Source organism: Myxine glutinosa, chromosome 4 (genome assembly GCF_964187855.1).
Source record: "Myxine glutinosa chromosome 4, kmMyxGlut1.1, whole genome shotgun sequence".
NCBI classification, from domain to species: Eukaryota; Metazoa; Chordata; class Myxini; order Myxiniformes; family Myxinidae; genus Myxine; species Myxine glutinosa.
In genome coordinates this window covers 77490659-77508996 of record NC_136264.1, presented here as the reverse complement: position 1 = coordinate 77508996, position 18338 = coordinate 77490659, and the positions used below count along the sequence as shown (strand labels likewise).

The window sequence follows — 18338 nt, the reverse complement described above, 5'->3', positions numbered from 1 at the left end:
TCCGCGGACGCCGAACGGAGGCTCTGCATACACTCTACGGTTTCGGTGGTTAAACATTTTGGGGGTGGTGTTCAACAGCTGCAACAACAAAACGGCTCTTTTCAGAGCCACCAACTCGTTCATGAAAGAGCTTCAGGCGACTTGAACTTTGTATTTTATATTCTGTGGCACCAGACATGCAATGGAGACAGTTGGGTTTATTACTTTGATAGAGTAACTGAGAAATGGAATAAATAGCCTTTCTGATTTCCTGGTAACGGCACCATCACTTCAAATATATGTGAGCAGGTTGGACAAACATTGGTCCTCTCATCAAGTTTTACCTCGACTACCCAACAAACACCATTTCTAACAAAACAAAACAAACACCAACAAACGATGATGGTAACTTGGACTGGATGAGTGAGATTCCTTGGGTTTAGCACCTCGGGCTGGTGTCTGGGAAGAGGGTGTCTGGAGGAGAGGTCTGGGAGAAGGTTGTCTGGAAAGAGGGGTCTGCGGGAAGGGGAACATGGAGGAGAGTGTCTGGGAGGGGAGGTCTGGGTGAGGGGGAACTGAGAGGGGTGTCTGCGAGGACAGGTTTGGGAAGGGGGAGATCTGGGAGGAGGATGTCTGGAAGGAGGGGTCTGGGAGGAGGGTGTCTGGGAGGGGGAGGTCTGGGAGGAGGAGGTCTCGGAGGATAGGGTCTGGGACGGAGGTGCTGGTACGGGGGTCTGTGAGGGGAAACTGGGAGGACAGGTTTGGAAGGGGGGTGGGGGGGGGAGGGAGAGGGGATCTGGGAGGAGGGGGTCTGGGAAGAGGTGATCTGCAAGGGGAGGTCTGGGACGGGGGACTGGTAGGTGTCGGAGTCTGTATGGTGAACTATAAAGTCATGGCAGACTGATATAAAAACGTATATATATATATTCACATGTTGGTCACTGCACCTTTTTGGGCCTGCTCACAAAGTAACTCCCTGCGGGGAAACGCGCGGGTCTATTGTCGAAAAGCTTAATCTTCTGCATGAAACTAGCCAGAGCGCATTCCTGGATCTAATGAATGACTTGCTTAAATGATGTGTTTCTCTCTCTCTCTCACGGGTTATCTCCCTTGTTTATCGGACATGGAATTCCCTCACTGGCAGCTGGCCAGTGAGTAAAGGCAGCTGGCCTTTGTTATTTCTCTCATCAGTTTAATGACATTATACTTTCTTTGACCACTTTGGTGGACCAGAGGACCATTGCATAATGCATGGCGCATATGACTCGGGCTGTGGTTCAGCGGAGATCATTATCTCTTTAGCGCAACGGCTTGCCTATTTAAGCACAGTCCACCAGGAATTTAATTTGAGTTCGTAACTTGGCCAGATTCGTGCTTGTTCGAATTTCCCACATGTGCCTTGTACTCTACTCATTAAACCAGTTTTTATTCTCAGTGCGGTGTCTTGATCTCTCTTCGGAGCAGCAGACCTCACATCTCAACCATGACAGAGGACAGGTCTGGGCGGAGCTTTGGAGTGTCCGGGAGGGTGGGAAAGGGCTGGGAGGGGGTGTTCCCTCCTAGGAAATTTTGTAATTTAACCTTAAATTGGTACATTCTATAAGATACTCTTTTATGCAAAATGAAAGCAGAATAATAATGTTTTCCTGATGAATTTACACTCGGAAGGTCAACAAAAACCTTGTCACGACATGAAAATCTATCAAAAACTTTGATGAGATATTATTTTGTAAAAGCGGTATTTTCGCTATTATTGGGCAATAAAAGCAGCAGAGTTGGCAACATATGGGATTACCATAACTCATTGTTAGCTTTATTTGCCTTTTCTGCAAGGCCATGTCAGTGTGATAATGATAACGCATTCAGAACATGGTTGCAAGGCTCGTAAGCTTGATCACATCACTCCAATTTGGGACATCACTGCACTACATAAAAAGGTGCAAACACTTCTCCCCAGACCAGGTACCTACACCTTGGACATGCTGCTTCTACTCACCCAACAATGGAAGGAGACCCTTAATGTCAGACATGAGATCAGGGCCATCTCTCTCGACAAATATCGAGCATTCAATACAATCTGACATCCCCCCCGCCTTGCACTCCAAACTCTCTGCCGACGGCATCCAAGGCCAACTCCACACATGGCTTACTAACTTCCTCTACTCTCGTAGCCAAAGTGTAGATAAAAGAGGATTTTTCAGAGAGATGATTTGTGAAGATCAGGAATGGGTAACACTCAATACTTCGTATACAATACTGCACCCTCTGGCGTGACATCCCTCATCCTCCAGACAGGCAGGCTGCAGCCCCCTCTCTCTCTTGAGAAATTAAAAAAAAATCACAAGCTGGTCACCCTTGGAATATGTCTTTCAATCCTGAAAAATTTCACACTTCCACTATCTCTCTCCAAAAGGAGTGACAAAGCCCCCATCTACTTTCTTAAGAATCCTCTGGAGGAAGTTCGGTTATTCAAACTCCTGGGTCTCATTATGAGCAATCTTTCTTGGGCAAACTGCATTTCAAAATTGGCCTCCAAAGCCAGCCACCGACTGGGCCTCCTCTGTCATACAAATTCCTTCCTTGGCATACCTGAACTCCTATCCACCAACAAGGCCTTTATGCGCAGCTTGATGGAGTACTGCTCTCCCCTCTGGGCTGGCTCCCCTTCCTCACACCTTGACACCGTGGAAACCAAGGCCTTGAATCCTGCATGATATTGAGGAATTGCAAGCATTTATGTGTACCTTGTTGACCATTACCATGCTGCCCTCTTTCACTTACCACATCATGGCTGGCAAAACTGCAATAGACTTGTTCTCCTTTGAGGGGCAATCTGTGACAATATGAGTGGTGGAAGTGAAGAGCAAGTTGCTCTTCTGTGTTGCATTTCTTTATTACTGTTAAACATCTATTCAAACATCTTCATGAAAAATAAACTCAGGGAAACAAAAACATGCATCATCCTCCATTGAAAATGCAAACTGCATCGTCGCAAAGTATACTGTCATTGAAGATCTAAACAAGACAAGATTAAATTATAATTTGCAAAAGATTGAGAAATATTCAAATCAAAATTAAAATGGGAAGAGGATACAAAGAAGAATTGTGGAATGACAATGAGGAGAAAAACAACACAAAAAGTAAACAATCAATGAACAACTCAGTTTTCCATTGCATTAAGATGGAGGAATATTCTAGTGAGTAAATGTAAGACAGTATTTAGTAGTTCACAAATTTAAAATACTTTCATTTTCCAATATTCTAAATCTAACACAGAAGCTACACCATATATTTCCGAACAGAATTTCCTGAGAGTCACGTGTTGACTCATTGTTGGTTGATGTATTAACAGTTCAGGGGTCAGGGCAAGACTGCTGGATGTTTAGTGCATCACGAAGCATGATATCTCGAAGACGCCACAGGGCCTGTGCCATGCAAGAATGAGCTCCCTTGCTTGGCAGCCAGTGTACTGGCAAACGTGCCTCCTGCTCACGGGATAGTGGCACATCCTCACGCCGGGCTGTGGCAAAGAAGGGAGGGCAATGCACTCACTGTATAACATTTTCAACCTATCACCAGAGGCAGATTCAAATGCAAAAAGTCGAATGCAATGTAACGCCAAGTCTATCAAAGTGATGATGATGGAGAAAGGTGCAAAAAACAAACAAACAAAAAAAACAAACAAAAAAAAAAACACAAAGACGAGGACATGCATAATAATGCACATGATACATTAAATTAATGTACAACTGGAATGTAGCAAAAAATTCTGATGTACAACTGGAATCTTGAACAAACGGCAAACATAAACCTCTTAAGGTTTTCTCTATTTCATACATTAGCAAAGAACATGTCCTTACGGATGCGATAATCCCCCCACATTTATGATGTCTATGGCATATTTTATTATGACTTGTCATACCGACTTTTCCACCAAAGCCTGGTGTTGGCTTAGCTGTTAGGGTGCTGGCTTGGGATTCCAAGATCCTGGGTTCGAATCCCGGTCGATCGCTGAATTAACGCCAGGGGGGTTGACTCAGCCCGTCATCCTTCCGAGGTCGGCAAATCGAGTACTAGTTCACTGGTAATTCCCTGTGTGTCGCAAAAGGCGACTAACAGGGTTGGCGGCAGGAAGAGCATCCAGCCATAAAACATTGCTTCAAAAAGGGGACCACAGTGCTCGAAAAAGGCCAACCCCTGTTCTGCAGGGAAAAATGGCCTCTAAAGGTGATATATGTATGCCGACTTTTCCACCAGACGCCGATATAAGATACACATTTATTTGCACCCTGAACACTCACAGTGTATAGTGTATGCTTTCACCCCGCGCAAGAGAAGCAAAAAGTGAGGTTAAGCAATTGGTTCACTTTGTCTGTCTGTCTACAGACGTCAGTTTATGATCGAGGTACTACTGTACTTCATTTCTATAAAATGTTATATTTTGAATGCTGGAACACCTATCGCCTTCTTAGCACTTTCAAATTAGCATTACTTGGACAAAATATTACACCATCTTGACCAATCAAAATTACCGCTCATGCACTCAGCATTGGGGAATATTGAGATTCAGACAAAACCGTGGCTTATAGGAAATATATTGTTACGTGTATGGGGGTAGGTAATGAAATACCTTAGTCCAGATAGGATGGTATGGAGTAGTGTGCTCTGAATGTCAAGAAGAAGAAACCCTCCTGTAATTAAGTCAGGCCCGGATGTCCATGTAAGCGTTATATGTCTCCGTGCGAGGGGTAGAGCTATGCTAATTAGTTAATGGTATAAGGGTAGATTTCCTGTGTGTAAATTGCCTCTGTAGCTTTCCCTTCGTTCTTATAAAGCACATTTGACACATAATTGCAATCAACATATTCTCGATGGGTGCAAAGTAAGTGTGGCCGTGAGACCAGGCCCCGAAGAATGATTGGGTAAGGAGCGATGCGATGGCGCGGCACGATTGGTGAGAGTGTGACATCAGAGAGAACGTTCGAGACCAAGGAACAAAAAGGCGAAGCGCCGCCATTTTCTCTTGGGAGTTTGGTTGCATATCGCACTTTCTCTCTCTGTTCTGGCATTTGTGGCAGGCGGTTTGAGTTGCCTTGTCTCTCTTGTGCTGGGCAGTCACATTTTCGCTCTCCCTGTTCCGGGCTGCGGGAAAGGCGGATACATACGTAGTAGTGTAATAATGTTGCTTCTGGGACACCTCCGTTTAACATGGGAAATCCCTATCTAATGTCATTTACCCCCTTGTCTTTTTCAAAAATCATAAACACCTCTATTTCTCCCACCCTCATCTTTATGAACCTTTTGTCTGTAGTACCTATCCTTAATGTTGTTCATTAGACCACTCAAACACTACAAATATTTGTTTTCTCTTATAGACCTATCATCCTTCTTCTACATATCATCTGGCAGATTAATCTTTGACCCATTCACTTCCATATTAATTCTTTCCCTCCCTCATTGCCCCTAAACACCTCTATTTCTCTCACCCTGTTCTTTACGAACCTTCTAACCTTTTGACATGTTATCCTTATTCATTAGACCACTTAAACACCTGTGATCCTTCTGACCTTATGGACCTTTTAACCTTTTACTCTTAATACCATCTGGTGAATATAGCCCACTCAAACAACGACCCTACAAATATTTGTTTATGCGTGGGAAATAATTTAATTCTCTTGCCACTCTCTTCACCATCTAATATATTAACAAAAAATATGTTTGAGTTTGGTTCTTTATTAAGATATTTTAACTGAGCTAAGATAAAATGGTAAACCTCCCTCAATGTTCTTGTTTGAGCGCCTCCAGTGCCACATACCATTTTTAAATTAAAGTATATATTTTCCTGACAACCATCAAAGTTTTCCGTCCACTCAAAAATATTTCCATCTTTTTTACCCAATTCACCGGTATTTAAATTAATTCTCTTATTTGTTTTGTAAATTGTTTTACCAGTTGTCTTTTCAATTATACCTATTTGATATTTTTCACATTCATTATGTTTTCCATTTATATACCAAGGTTGATTACACCTCCACTCTTTAGTCTGGTTGATACTTGGTTCTATCATTTATATAATAGTAAAAAAGGCGGCGGTAGCCCGTTAAAATCCCCAACCCCCCCTTTTTAACTTATCACTTATATATATCTTATCACTTATGTATATCTTATCACTTATATATATCTTATCACTTATATATATCTTATCACTTATATACTTATATAACCATAAGGGAGACTATCAATTCCATTTTCTAAAATAAACCTCTTATCATCAAAAGCCCCCAATGCTTTCTTATTTATCTCTTCTGAATATAATTGATGTTTATAACTTCTTATTCCATTAATCTTTCTAAACTCTTCTTTCTTTGTTGTTAAACAGTTATAATAATCCTTAAAGTTTATTGTTTCTTTAATAACATTTTTCTTTACACCTTTTAACTTCTTATCAGTCTTTTCAACGTTATTCACAATGTATTTATAAGCATAAGCCTTTGACCTCAATCCCACAAATTCACTCATAACATTTCCTCCTAATTCATCCTTGAACTTTCCAATCACCTTTTTATTTTTAGAAGAGAACAACTCACTCTCTGGACTGTAATTACTCGTGTCATAGATATTAATGTCTCTTTTCATGTCTGAATAAACATCGTTGGTATTAATTTTCAAAATAAAACTATCTGTATCCATATAAAGTAGATTAACATCATTTTGATATTTCTTCCTCAAGTTATTATAAAAGTAATCATACATTAATGACTTTGATAAATCAAGAATTGTTGTTCCAATATAAATAGGTTTGTTCATTTCAATACTCTCTTTAATCAAATGGATCGCACAAAAGTTCTCAGTAAAGACCTCAGCTCGAGCAAAACTCGGTCTATTAATTAATTTTGATGCTTGTTCCCAAGATATTGATAGTCTGATATTTTGTCTTTTCCTCACATTCTCCATAGTCTTACCAAAGACCGCATTATTCATCAATTTATAAAAGTCTTTCTCAAAATCTGTTTTTGACTCTGTTCTTCTTTGTGTATTAAAATCAATGTACCCCTTTAACCAATGACTTTGATTGAACTTTAGAACCCTATGGATCTTCTCTACTCTTAGACCTTTTGATAAATATTGTCGCAAATTTCTTTGGTGTAGAACATAATTTTTCTTGTTATATAATGTAGTAAGTAATTTTTCTGTTGATTCACCTATATCAAACGATCGTTGATAATCACTCAACCATTCTTTCTTTGGACTTTCTTTCTCACAAGCAAATGGAAGATCTTTGTGTAGGTTATGGAGTTCCTCTGGATATTTTAAATCAATTTCAAAATAATAACCAACTTTTTCTTCATCCAATTCTTTTTGTGTAGAGATACATACATCTTGTAAAACGTTTTTGTAGTCTTTTTCCTTTACCCATCTAAGTTTTCCATAAGGAAGAGCCTGAGACATTGCCCAGCCATACAGGTTGTTCGCGTCATAGTACATCAAGTAAGAACTCTCTTTCGTTGGATCATAATTTGGAAGATATTTGTTATTTGCTTTTGCGTATCTACTCGAGCAGACTTGTGAAATTCCACCTCTTTTTGCCTTTTCAATCATCAAAAGCATATCAACATCGGTTATCAAATCCAAATCTTGTTTTGTCATTTTCAACATCGCACTCCAGGCCAATCCAGGTGCTGTGTAGTAGTGAGCAGGATCCAATCCATATCCAGTGCGACAAACAGATCTAAAGGCTTCAAATACATCGGCCAATAAAAGCACATCAGTTTTGAGATACAAATCGTGATACTCGCCAAGATTCTTGATGTTATATTTTTCCCAAACATTTTGTGCGTGTACATAATCTTTATCAGATATATTACTGTTGTTTAATTTGTTATAGAAATTTTCTTTTGAAGGAAGTTGTGTTTCATTGAATCTCTCAAATGAGTCCATATAGTCATAGGGGTAAATTCCCTTTTGTGTTAGAAAATCTTTATCTAAAAAATACTCTGAAAGACATGGAAACTCTTTTAGATTTTGAACCAAGTTAAGCAATGGACTTGCCATGAATTTAAATGTATCAAGAAATCTGATATGAGTAATAGGAGATGTGTGAATTGTTTTTGTGAATGAAATGTATTTCTGATCCGTGTTTGGAATTGCTGAGATACTTCCAGAAGTCTTTGAGAGTTCCTTGATAAATAGATGTGTATCATAATGAGCGTTGTTATGAAGAAAGACAGGAATGAAAGAGGGGAGTTGATAATTAATATTACAACTTTGATGAGCCGGACCTCTATATTTACCAGTGAGATGACAATGGTCTCTAACCTTTAGACCTTTACCAATTTTCTCCTCACAAATATGACAGACATTGTTTTTTATAAATTCCCTTTTTTCTTTACTTGTTAAGGACATTGGTTTATTGGTTTCTCTCATTATCTTGGTTAATCGAACACAGTCTTTTTCTAGTCGTTTCACAAACTCCTCTGGGGTATTTGAGCCTCTATACATCTCTAACTTGTTATATTTATCACCAACGGATGATTTGATATAATAACAAAAACCACAAGGAGTATGTTTTTGATATTTATTTGTGTATGATTCTTTTGGATCTGGAGAAGCAGTATCAATTTTTTCTAAAATACTTTCAAAATCAGCATATATAACAAATGGATGTTTGATCTTTTTATTTTCATCTTTGAATGTGATCTTTGAGCCTTCTTTAGGCATATTGATTACCGTTGATTTATGTTCGCCACAATAATTTGAATGTTTATCTAATCTTTCTTGTGAATTGAAGAAGTTAAGACAACGCAAACAAATATATATTTTATTTGTTCTCTTACAGACTTGTGGTTTTATTAATTTAGCAATATCTTTGATGTATGTATAATGTGAATTTTCGTCTGAATTAAAATATAGAAGATTAATATGAGTTTGTTTACAATTGTCAGAAAGCTTTAAAACCTGAATGTTGTTTGTTTCTGTTAGACCATAAACATTAACTGATAAATTATTCATCTTTTCAAATTTAGGAATATCATTTAAAGTCATCGGAAACTTTAGATCTTTCGTATTTAATGTATTCTCATATTTTTTATAATGAGATACTCTTTCATCATGAAAATGTGGAGGATGTAAGTGTGCTAAAATAGACCAGAGAAAACATTTATTGTCTTTATTTTTGATATTGATAACTGCTTTTCTATTTTTGATAACACTGGGTAAATCAATGTAAGAAGAAGCTTTTAGAGGATCTGATTTAAGAATATGAATGTCTATGTAAATAATTTTTCCTATATTGAATCCACTTCCTACGATTGAATTATCCACATCTTGCTCTTGTTTAATAAGTTCATCATAGACTCCTGATGTTTTAAAATCTTGATATGAAGATATAAAGTGTGGCTCAGTTCTCATGTATGGTGCATCTATAACTCCTTCATCCTTTGTCATTTCTAATTTTACTCCCATATAAAATTTAAGTGGTTTCATTTCCTTTAGTGTTTTTTCAATCAACGTTTGAACAGCAGGTTTAACTATTTCTACAGCATCAACTATAGACTCTGGTTCAGGAGGTTTGAAGTTAAAGACTCTTATTTTAATATGTCCTTTGAATGCTCCATCAGAGTTTTTAGTTGTGATAAAATTTGATAAATGTAGATTTGTTTTAAGATGTATTTTGAAGCCTTTCTTGAGGATATTTTTATTACATGTAGAACAGTGTTTTGTTTCAGGTGGAAGAGGGGAAAGTTTGTTAAAAATGTTGTATGTATGTTTTGCGGTGAGAATATGTTGTTTATAATATTTTACTTCCTTCTCGCAAGTATCACAATAAACCATATTTATAGCGTGAGAAAACGTGGTGTTTTATATATATCACTGTGCTTAAAATAAAACACTTTTGGGCTTTACAGCTCCGTTTTATATATATCGCTGTGCTTAAACTAAAACACTTTTTCACTCAGAATCATCTAAGTCATAACTATCACATGAATACTCAGAATCATACTCAGAGTCATCAATAAAGCTACTCTCATAACTATCATTTGAGCACAAACTATTAGTATCATAACTATCATCTGTGTTCAATGAAATACTATCATCACCATCGTCCAAGTTCAATGAAATACTATCATCACTATCGTCCGAGTTCAATGAAATAGTAAAATCTTCACTGCTGTATTGACTCATATTTAATTAGCAAGAAAAATATTCCCATCAATATCTATATACTTTCTTTCATTAACAGATTCAATCTCTACAATTTTTATATCAAAAGTTATCTTTAAATAATCTCTAACTATCATAGAACGAAATGACATTTCACCAGAAATATTAACATCATTCATTTTACTTAGATCTACACCCTTTGGATTATTAAAGAAAATACAAATGTCTCCTCTAGAATTATTAATGGTCTTATCATTCTTTTTCAAAGTATCGTGGTCAATCACTTTTTCAAGCTTTGAATAAATTGCCAGGAGTAGCGGCGAAACTTTTGTTAGATTTACTTTAATGGATGTCTTTCCAGGTATAGTTAGAGCTCTTCCTTTAAATGAAATAGAGGGGCTCATGTTATTTTCCATAACTGGTTTTACCCAAAAATTTCCATATTTATCTTTGTTCAATTTAACATCTTTGACATATTTTTCTATATCTTCCACCGAAGTAGAGATTGATTGAAATTTGTCTTTTGTGCTTTGAAACATTGTATTTATTAATGAATAAACTTGCGTTTAGTTTAAGTAAAAATTTACTATATAAATATGATAAGTTCTGAAGGATATTTAGAATTTCCAGACTCTCCATATGATAAATTAGAGAATTGTCCGGCTTGTGATAGAATAGGGCTTAATAATGAGGGTTCATATAAACAATGTTTATTCTGTGATTATATTCTAATTAATGATAATAAGAAATATAAAAAAACATATAACTCTTTTAAATTAGAACCAAAAATGAATTACTTTACAAGATTAATAAGAGAGATGAATGTTAAGCATTATGGTGATAATACACCATTTCTTACAAGGAAAGAGACTCTTTGTATTGAGGAAATGTATAAGGGTTTAATGATATTTATTATTCAAAATAATTTTAATGGAAATGTTAATACAAGATACTATATAAATAAAATAATGAATTATTTTGAAATTAAACCCGAACTCAGGATAAAATATAGAGTTTCTAAAATAGCTCAAAAAAAGTTAGATGACTTGTTTTCCAAATATATAAATGAATGATTTTTTACCCGTTTGGGAAAATAAGATAAAGTTTAATAACCATAAAAACATTCCAAATTCATTGAGATGTCTAATAGTTGGTTCAAGCGGATGTGGGAAAACCTGTTTACTTTTAAAGATGCTCCTTGGTCCTAATTTTTTAGATTATGATAATTTAATAATTTTTACAAAGTCAAGTTTTCAACCCGAGTATCAACTACTCTCACAGGGTTTTAATGCGGGTCTTAAAAAGGAAGACATTATCGGTTTATTTAAACTTCAAAACGAACTAAATGATTATAATATTGAAGATATAATACAATTATTTTGTGATACACAGAAATCAAAATCGAAACCCATAACTTGTATTCTCAGTGATAATACGGATGATATACCTTCACCTCAAGATTTAGATAAATCAAAAAAGAACCTCGCCATCTTTGATGATTGTGTTAATGAGAGAAACCAAACAGTAATGGATAGCTACTATACAAGAGGGAGACATTCTTCTTGTAATTGTATATATCTTAGTCAATCATATTTTCAACTCCCTCGACGCTCAATAAGAAACAATGCCAATACTTTTATTTTATTTAAGTTAAATTCAATAGATGTAAATAATTTTTGGAGAGATAATTGCTCTACGTTATGTAGTAAAAAAGAATTTGAAAATTATATGAAACACACGATTGGAAAATATAAATATATTGTTGTGAAACAAGATGAGATACTAAATGATATTTTTCAATAAATAAATACAGAAAATTAATACCGAAGAAAGAGAAAGAAAGTTTAAGGAACATCAACAATTAGTTTCAAAAGTTGTTAAACAACAGGAAGAGATAAAGAAGAAACGGAGACAGAAACTAACTGGTGAAGAAGCCTTTGAAAGAAAACAAGAGAAATTCTTTAAACCACTTTTGAAAACTCAACACTCACCTACAGTTCCCACGGTAGAATTTACTCCGAAAAAACTTCAAATGCTCAAAGATTTTAGTCAGATAACAAAACAAGAACTTGGTGAATTAGAATATGATGACGAGGGATTATTTCGGAAACTTGAGGAGGTAAATCAACCCCCTAATTATGTTGTGGAAGCTCTTCAAAACAATGAATATTCGGCGGGTTCAAAAACCAGAGCAGGTCTCATTCCAACAGAAGAACCAGCAGTGTTTCATCTTGTGGAAGAAAAGGTATTGATATTTAATGATGAATTGATGTTCTTGAGTTCTACTCAACCAAATGTTAAATTAACTCCAAGATTAATGTTTCTTCTAACAAACCCCGGATTCAGCGGTTCAAAATATTTTGAGGAACCACTTGATATGGAAAGAGAGGAAGATAGGGTATATATTGAGTTGTTAAATGCACTTGATTATGGAGTTTCTGTTGCTGGTAAAAGTAAGAAGAATGAGAAGGAGAAACATATTATTGATGCTTTAAGTAAACTTGGTTCAGGTGTTAGTTTTCTTCCAAATGACCCATCACAATTAGTTAATAGGCTATTATTGTTGTTAGGTAGTAAGAAGGCTGGAAACAACAATTGTTTTAATGAATCCTCAGCCATTTTAGATCAGTTGATGAATATGAAAATAATTAATAAATGTCAATACAAAGATATTTTATTAGATATTAAATAAGATGAGAAGCACAATTCTTAGTTTTAATTTCACAACGAGTGATTACACAGCTTCATTCCCTTACCCACTACAACTTGACCCCCTTACCTCATATGAGGCATCTTTATTGTCGATGGAAACTTATAATACCTTGTTTAATATCACAGAGAAAAACAGCAAGTTTAGTTATAATCCAGGAAGTGGATATAAAACTATAACTGTTTCACCTGGAGCTTACGAGATTTCTCAAATATCTTCAGAAGTCTCTCGCCTTATGAAAGAAAAAGGTGATGAACCAAAAAATATTGTAATAGATATTCAAAAACACACTTCAAAATCAACTATTAAACTTAAAAATAATTATAAAGTTGATTTCACGATTGAAAATTCGTTTAGAGAGCTATTGGGTTTCTCTTCAAAAAAGATTGAAAATAACGGGACGTTTTACAGTGATAATGTTATCCAAATATCCTCCGGTATAAATTCAGTATTAATTCATTGTGATTTGATTGATGGTGCTTATAACGATGGAATAAGAACACATACAATATTTTCATTCAGTGCATACTCAACCCCGATTGGTTATAAATTTAATATGGAACCAAAAAATCTTGTCTATTTACCTGTGTCAGGAAAAACCATATAGAGTAAATTTTAGGATAACTGACCAAGATAATCGTATGATATCCTTTAATGATGAAATTATATCCATCAGAATTCACCTACGTGAAGTTTTTCAATAAATAAATAATGGTTATTGTGAGAAAACACGAGTTGGGAAAATATAAAATAATTACAGGGGAGGGCATGTTCCTTTCACCAGACTATACAAGGTATGTGGGTAGAGGATACTATAAACCTAAGAGACAACGAGGTGTAGGTCATCAATTTCGAAATAAAGGAGATGGGATAATTGATACTCTAATGGGTATTGGTTCAACCATCCTTAAACATAAAGACCTAATTGGTTCAACTGCTTCTGCCGTGGGCTCTGTTGCGGGTGCTATAAAGAGTATAAAAGATGCTCAAAAGGAGTCTCATAAATTACAAGCAATCAAAGAAATAAAAAAAGGTAAAACTCAACTATCTTCACAAGAACGACAAAAAATCATTAAAATACTTGGGTCAGGGTTTCAACAATTTTAATGCTATATAAATACAAGTATGGAAGCGATTGATAGTATCTATGATTTGGATGATACGATTATCATTTCAAACTCCACTAAAAAGGAAGACTATTTTAAGGTAAATGCTATAACAGGAACAGACTGGAATTCAAACGGAACAAAAAGTTTTGAAATAAATAATCAACAAACTTACTTGAATATAGCTGATAGTTTCTTGCTGTGTAAATTTAAATTCACTAAGGCTGCGAATAATACTAATGCTACACTCGTAAATGATTTCTTCTGGAAAATGTTTGACAGTGTCCGCCTGTATATTGGAACACAAGAGGTTGAAGCGGTTGATTATGTCTCTGCTACATCTGAAATGATGAAATTTACACTATATTCGTTTAGTGATAGAATGGGTAAGGGAGCTGTTGAAGGTTTTATTCCTGATATGTCAACGGGTACAAACGCAGACCCTGGTTATAGTCAAAGGAAGTCAATGTATAATGATGACGCAAAAGCTGAGAATAGTTTTACCGTAGCAGTACCTCTGAAAGGTATATTTGGATTTTGTGATTGTGATAAAGTTTTGTATGGGCTTAAAATTAGATTTCAACTACAAAGGAATGATAATGTAAATAGATTGCTTTTTGGGGATGAAAATGCTTTTGGAGAAAATAATAAATTTGTTATTAATGATTTGTGTTGGTATATCAGTGAATATACTCCTAATCTTAAAACGGAAGAGATGTTAAATAGAAGACTTAACTCAAAGAAACCGCTAAATGTATCATACCTTAAAAGAAGATGTCAACACGTTAAACTGGAACACACTACCTTCACTAGGAATTTAGGTGTTCTTCAAGGAAAGCCACGATACCTCTGGCTCATTTTAAAAAAACCAGATGGAGAGGACGGTACTAATAAGAATAATGCCCTGAGTGATAATGCAAAGGTGAAACAACTTCGGGTTTCTCTTGATGGCACATTTTATCCGCGAGATAGATTGGAAATTGATTGGGAAAAAAATGATTATGCGGAAGCCTACAAGTCCTACCAAAAGGTGTGTGAAAGTAATGGTAATAATGATCCTATTTTGGATATGGTTGCGTTTCAAAAACTTTATACAATCTACGCAATTGACCTGAGTTCTCAAAAGGAAACTATAAAGTCTAATCGAGTGGATACTTCTCTATACATTGAAAGAGGGGAGAGTGAAGAGGTTAATGCATATTGTTTGCTTTTGGAGGAAACAGAATTACAGATTAATACAGATAATGGTGTTATGATTAATATCACATAGGTTTTTTCTCATAAATAAATGGTTGGGGTATATGTTAATCAAATCAATCTTAATAAATTAACATCTTGTATTCAAAATCAAAAGCCTTGTATTATTAATGTTAATACAATTCAAAGAAAAGGAGCTGTAAGAATTGATGTTTTACTCACACACACACAAGTAAAAACACTAAATGATGTTGGATCACTTAAAATTAAAATGACGAAACCTATGTTAAAGAAATATTCAATAGACGAGTCAAGAGGAGGATTTCTCCCGTTTCTAATTCCTTTATTTGCTGGTTTAAGTGCGGCGGGAGCATTGACTGGTGGTATTTCAGCAGCGGTAAAAACTGCTAACGAAAGGAAGGCACAACTAAAAGCTCAAAAAGAATTGGAAAGACATAACAAGGAGTTGGAGAAACAAATTAGTGGAAGTGGTGTAATTGTAGATTTTGCTCAAAAACTTGAAAGTCTACCTGATAAAGCTAGATTGTTGGTTGGAGATATGCTTTCCTCTATCGCTCAAGCGGGTGTTAAACTAACTAAACGGGGTAATGGATTGTATCTTTCTCATAAATAAATGGATAAATGGTTTAAACAATTTGGAAAGAATACAACGTCAAATATAGAACTAGCTAAGTATTGTAAAACACTAAAAATTGATAATGTGGTTATTTGTATGAGAGATGAATTAATACATATAAATAAGAATACAAAGAATATTATTATGAATTTAGACACACAGAATGGTTCTCATTGGGTTTGTATTCATAATAGTCAGGATAAATATTATTTTGATAGTTATGGTATGCCACCACCTGTTGAAGTAATACAATTCTTACAGAATGGTGTTTATCAAACATTTCAAGTTCAAGAAATTAATTCTAAATGTTGTGGTCAATTATGTTTATATGTATTATTTCAACTCAACAATAATGAAAATTTTTATGATATCATTTTAAATCTAATATAAATGACTTATGTTGGAAAAGATGGTTCTATCTTTGGAAAATCCTCTCAGGATATTGATTTATCAAATTATTATACAAAGGCACAGGCTGAACGACAAAAATATAGTGTAAGTAAAAAAATTAATATGAAGAATACTTATAAATTAATCAATTATCCAAACCCTACAGATGCGAATGACTTAATTAGATTAAGTGATTTATCACAATATATATTTTTAAAGAAAACAGCACGTTTTGTTAAACAAGTAAAATTTACAACCACAACACCTGGTTATACTGACCATACACCTTTCCTCATTGAATTTAACTACCTGCTTACAATTGAATTTTATAAAGAAGGACATTTAGTTAATATGCGAATTAATAAATGGGGGTATGATATGCCTGATTTAGGGTATAATTGGTCTTTTTCAATAAACATAGAAGACCTACATGATTTAAATCAGTCTCGTAAAGAAGAATATTATCCACTTGGTGAAGATAAGGATTTATGTGGAAGTACAATTAGTAAACAACAAATACGTGATTTTAAGAAAAGAAAAATATATGATAGTATAGCGATGGTTCGCATGACAAAGAAGGAAGGTAATGAGATAAGGATAGAAAGCCGAGGAATACAAACCGATTTGGTAGTGGGAAGATGGGGTGGTATTACCTGTCATAATATTAATCTCACATATATTTCTGATACATAAATGGCAGGAAGAAGACTACAAGAGAATTATAATTTTTGTATTCAAGGATACCTACAAGAAAAGGGTGCTCGGTATTACATACCTTATGATTTGGAGCATATACATGGGAATTTTGTCATAAAAAACTGGCCTTATACTGATATTGTTAAACCCACAAATAGAGACTTGTTTAAAGTATTAAATAAAAATGAACTTCTCAAAGTTATGAAATATAAAACTCTTTTAGAAATCGTCAACAAATCTTATTGGTATCCTATTATGAGAAAAATAATTATAGATATAAGAATATCTCAAAATCCAGATGAGTATATGTATAATATTCTTTGGGGTTTAAACTCAAGGGTAGCAAGGGATGAGGAAGGAGTTGAAGAAGAGAAGGAGAAAAGAGAGAAAAGAGAGAAGGAGGAGAGGGAACAAAGAGAGAGGGAGGAGAGGGAGATGGAAATCAGAGCGATTCAAAAAAGAGTGGATGTATTACAGCAAGAAGATCAATCTCAACTCACCGAAGAGGAAAATAAAGAAAGAATGAATGCTGTGAAAATATTGATATCAAAAATTGCTAAGATAAATGAGGAAGGAGTTAAAGAAGAGAAGGAGGAAAGAGAGAAAAAGGAGAAGGAGGAAAGGGAGAAAAAGGATGAGGAGAGGGAGAAAAAGGAGGAGGAGAAGAGGGAGGAAAGGGAGCAAAGAGAGAGGGAGGAAAAATATAAAAAGATGGAAATCAGTGAGATTCGTAAAAGATTGAGTGTATTACAGCAAATAAATCAATCTCAACGCACCGAAGAGGAAATTAAAGAATTAACAACTCTTATGAAGATAATGGTTTCAAAAATAACGTCAATGTCTTCAATTTCAGGGAGGAGATTTAAACGAGAAAGTGGTGAAGAAGAAGAAGAAGCAGGAAAAGATTATGTGATTGATGATGTTGGTGTCATTGACTTTAGTTAGTTTTTATTTGTAAATAAATGGAGGAGAGAGTGAAGGCATTCCTTAGGATTCTTTATGTTTTAAAAATAAAGATTGAAATGTATATGTTGAAAACCAAAAAGGTTTTGATACTCTGTCGGAATTTTTCTGATAAATAAACATGAGTTATTGTCTCAAATGTAAAAAGAAAACTAAATCTAAAAATATCTCTTATGTTAAAGCTAAAAATAATAGAGTTTATCAAAAAGGAATATGTCAAGTATGTGGCTCTAAAAAGTGCCAATTCATCTCTCCTAAAAGAGGAGGAGACATACAAAAGTTTCTCTCAGGAAGTAAATTTACAACAACTGGAATTCCAGGGGAATTACACCTTCCAGGGTATTCTTTCTGTGGTCCAGGAACAAACTTGGATAAAAGATTAGATGAGACTGGCAATCCTAAACCTTGGTCCAGACCAAAAAATAGGGTTGATGAAGTGTGTATGAAGCATGATATTGCTTATGGGGATACCACCACATTGGATGAAAAACATGAAGCA

The 18338-nt window shown here is 35.0% G+C and overlaps 1 protein-coding gene across 7 annotated transcripts in view; it reads right to left on the bottom strand.

Moving 5' to 3' along the window:
* Nucleotides 1-2853: 2853 nt before the first annotated feature.
* PBRM1 (polybromo 1) overlaps nucleotides 2854-18338 on the bottom strand; it is a 411924-nt gene continuing 396439 nt past the window's right edge. For all 7 annotated transcript variants that reach the window (XM_078776019.1, XM_078776017.1, XM_078776018.1 and 4 more), the window contains one exon: nucleotides 2854-3499. In XM_078776019.1, coding sequence (XP_078632145.1) covers nucleotides 3333-3499 — 167 coding nt within the window. In that variant the 3' untranslated portion in view covers nucleotides 2854-3332. The remainder of the gene's footprint in view (nucleotides 3500-18338) is intronic.